The sequence below is a fragment of the Priapulus caudatus genome, unplaced genomic scaffold, assembly GCF_000485595.1.
Source record: "Priapulus caudatus unplaced genomic scaffold, Priapulus_caudatus-5.0.1 Scaffold2275, whole genome shotgun sequence".
Taxonomy (NCBI): Eukaryota; Metazoa; Priapulida; class Priapulimorpha; order Priapulimorphida; family Priapulidae; genus Priapulus; species Priapulus caudatus.
Window position 1 is genome coordinate 27436 of NW_014579336.1, and position 3439 is coordinate 30874.

Genomic DNA, 3439 nt, shown 5'->3' on the forward strand with positions numbered 1-3439 from the left:
CACTGAACCAAAAGAGGACCTTAACAGCTCATAGATTGCAAGTAAATTTTGTACAGATCTGAAAATAATTAAGCGTCGAGGACTGTGTTAATTCAGTTGGCAGATAGATTAACTTATTAACCACATTACTTTGCCTTAGCATTGTACTTGTACAACTTGGCAGAGACTGAGCAGTTAACCCTCAGCAATTTGAAGTTTATTATGTTTCTCTATTTTTAAGTGATATTTTTGTGATGAAGATTGTTTAATAATGCTGCCTCAGAGTGCAGGAAATTGCATCTAGAAGAGGTGTAATTTTCAACAACAAAATTCGTGGAGGGCCCCCTGCTCCCGCCTAATCAAGGACCCCTTCCCGAACCCACCCCATAGTCTATTTTTTCACTATTGTCTGACAAGCATTTTTGTTTTAAAATTTGGGCGAGTTATCTTATTGACTCACTCGCCCAGTTTGGCAAGAGGTTTTTTTTTTTAAAGCTCTAACACTGTTGTAGGTAAATAATTTATTTACAACCATTTTATTACCATGTAAAATCTCTTTCTTATGCTTGCACGCCGCATTACTTTTAGAGAACAATTTGAAATTCTGGAGGATCATCTAAAATTTAGGAGGACCATCTAAATTTCAAACTACAAGACCATCTCTTTTTTCTCCTTATTTCTACCTCTGAATTAGCAATCGGGGGAGGGGGGATTAAGTGCCTGATCGCCCGACACACCTGAAAATTTTTGCTGAGAACCCTGAGCATGGCCATCTCGTGCGCTAGTAGTAGTAGTAGCAGCAGCAGCAGCGTCACCAGCCATATAGTACTATAGTAATAGCGGAAAGCTCTCGTAACAAAAACACTGAAAATCACTATTGTTAGAGTCATGACATCCAAGACTCTGCACGTGCATTGTCACACGGTCAGAGTCTTCCTCCATCTCGTACTTGACGTGTTTGCGATTCCTCCTCCAGGATTACGAGGCTGAGGCCGACTCAAAGCTCTTTGTCGGCAAGCTCAGCCGGAATACCAACGAAAAGAGCATGGAGGACTATTTTCAGCAATGGGGCAAGGTCGTCGCCTGCAATATCCAGCGCCGTGCATTTACGAATGAGTCGCGCTGCTGCGGTTTTGTAACATACAGTGAGACGTCGCAGCTGGACGACTGCATGAAGAACCGGCCGCACATCATTGACGGGAAAGAGGTCAAAACCGTGCGCGTCTCACGGCGAGGCGAGGAGGTACGTGAAATTCACGATGACTCGTGCGCGTGAGAGACTGCAAGCCTCGGTCTAGCGTTGCTCCACTCACCTCGTAGTGCGCAGCGTGTATGTAGGCATGATCAATCATTGCCAAACGTGTGTCACTAAGTTTTATAAAAGATAATAAAGTATTATTATAAGTATTATAGTATAATTTATTAAACAAGCATCAAAGCAATGATATGTCATTTGTATATTGGGGGCGCAGATGACAGTGAAGAAGATCATTGTTGGAGGAAAAATAACACGGAAAAATCCCATCTGAAGGAATACTTCATGGAGTACGCCAACGTCACCTCCGTCGACTTCATCATGGTGAAGAGACTGAATCGCAAGCGCTTCGCCTTCGTCTCCTTCGACGATTACGACCCCGTCGACAAAATCGTCCGTGAGTACTCTCTAAATGCTGCGTGCTCTCATGTACTCTCTGAGCGCATGAATTCGTTAACGTAGCCAGATTCTGTACTGGCTGGTATCTTTTTGGATGGACGCTTGGGAAGCAGCTGTAACGGGCACCAGTACCCGCATAGCGAATGCTGATTCTTATCGCTCTCACACTGTTTCAGTGAAACGGCATCATATAATCAACGGAAATACCTTGGATGTGGATAAAGCCGTGGATAGAGGATGCAGGGCCAGTGGCTCAACCTCCCTTCCCAACACAGACACATCCGTACGTATGTCCGTACGTACATAAGTACTTACATCACACATACGTACATATATACATACACGCATAGGTACGTATGCATGCATGCACGCACGCACGCATGCACACACATACAGAGCATGCAGTCACACACGCATACGTAAATGCACGCACGTATCTACGTAAACATGTAGGCACACGTGCGTATGCACGCACGCGCGCACAGACGCACACACTATCTATATATACATCATATCAGGAGTGTATCAAAAAGTGATACACTCCTTTTGATACACTCCTGATCATATATATTGGTGAGCTTTCATGTACCAGCCCGTGTCGATGCTCCCACCTTTACTTACTGCATGGCCTCACTGGCGTGTGACTGAGAACAGCAGGAGGGGGAACGCATAATTGAACAGGTTTCAGCCTGCTGACCGTGAAGGTTGACCAGTGGGCCATAATTCTTAAGTGGCTCAGCCTACCCATAAAACGGCACTGAGTGACCAATGCCTACCGAGATAGACGGTCTCATGGTACACAGCATCAGATTCGTGTCGGTCAAATGGACCTTCTGGCAGAATGTCTTCCCTCTCTGTCATCTCTCTCTCTCTCACTATATCTCTTGCTATATTTACGATCCGAAGTGGGATTTACGGACACTTGACGCTGATGCTATGGATGTGGTTTCACTGTGTAACTGCAACTCAAATGTCAAATGTAGCTTGCAGGTGGCATCCTAGGCAGGTGGCGTTCCAGCAGGCTGACTGCTATGCACGCGGGGGCTGCTCTATGCAGTGCTGTTACTAGCGCGGCTGTGTGACGTATCTCGCTATCTTCGTTGCAGCTGAGCGTCATCACGGACGCCGTCTCTCACCTGTCCATGGATCTCGAGCGACTGTTAGGACAACAGAGCTTCAGTGACGTGACGCTCTACGTCGGTGGTCGTGAGGTCCAGGCTCACAAAGCCATCCTGTCAGTAGAGACGCAGTCCGCCCGAGCTGAGCGGCTGCGAGGGATCCTAGAAGGTCAGTTGGCTTTCTAATATTAGTCTGTGTTAGAAGCGCAGACAACAGGACGCCCCTTGGACTAGTTGCCCTAATTGAAACGCTGTGTTAGACGAGGAAACCTCTGAAATAGTTGGTAGCCGGTTCGTTAACAGACGACCACGGAACGACTGCGTTAAAATTGACCCTTAGAGTGACCAATGCGGCATAGGAATGCGGCCCGCCCATGCTGATGCAGAGTGCTCTGTGTTTGCTTGCAGTATCACTAAGAGAGGTTGAAGATCATCGTGTGAAGAAGCTCTCTGCTCAAAACCTGAACATAAGACAAGTCGAGGCTGACGTCCTCATCCTCTCGGCAATCAACAAAGGCTGGTCCAGCGAAAGCCAGTGTTAGCCTTTGACAAGACGTCGATGAGGTGACCACGCTATAATAGTACTGCAAACATTTTTCATTTCGATCTACCAACGTCAACAAACACTCCAATCATAAAAACATGTGTCCCATAGAACACCTTGGTGTCCTGTCCGGTAATGTAAGCG

At 46.5% G+C, this 3439-nt stretch overlaps 2 protein-coding genes across 2 annotated transcripts in view; one reads left to right on the forward strand and one right to left on the reverse strand.

The window, feature by feature from the left end:
* Window positions 1–921, reverse strand: part of LOC106818485 (phosphatidylinositol glycan anchor biosynthesis class U protein-like) — a 13014-nt gene extending 12093 nt beyond the window's left edge. The window contains exon 1 of the mRNA XM_014823185.1: window positions 855–921. Within this exon, the coding sequence (XP_014678671.1) occupies window positions 855–921 (67 nt within the window). The remainder of the gene's footprint in view (window positions 1–854) is intronic.
* A 49-nt stretch (window positions 922–970) lies between these two features.
* On the forward strand, window positions 971–3293 carry LOC106818486 (heterogeneous nuclear ribonucleoproteins A2/B1-like). The gene is given in 6 exon segments (XM_014823186.1): window positions 971–1222; window positions 1452–1507; window positions 1510–1631; window positions 1810–1916; window positions 2740–2920; window positions 3160–3293. Coding segments are annotated over 6 exon segments (798 nt in total). The 5' UTR covers window positions 971–1024.
* Window positions 3294–3439: the final 146 nt, after the last annotated feature.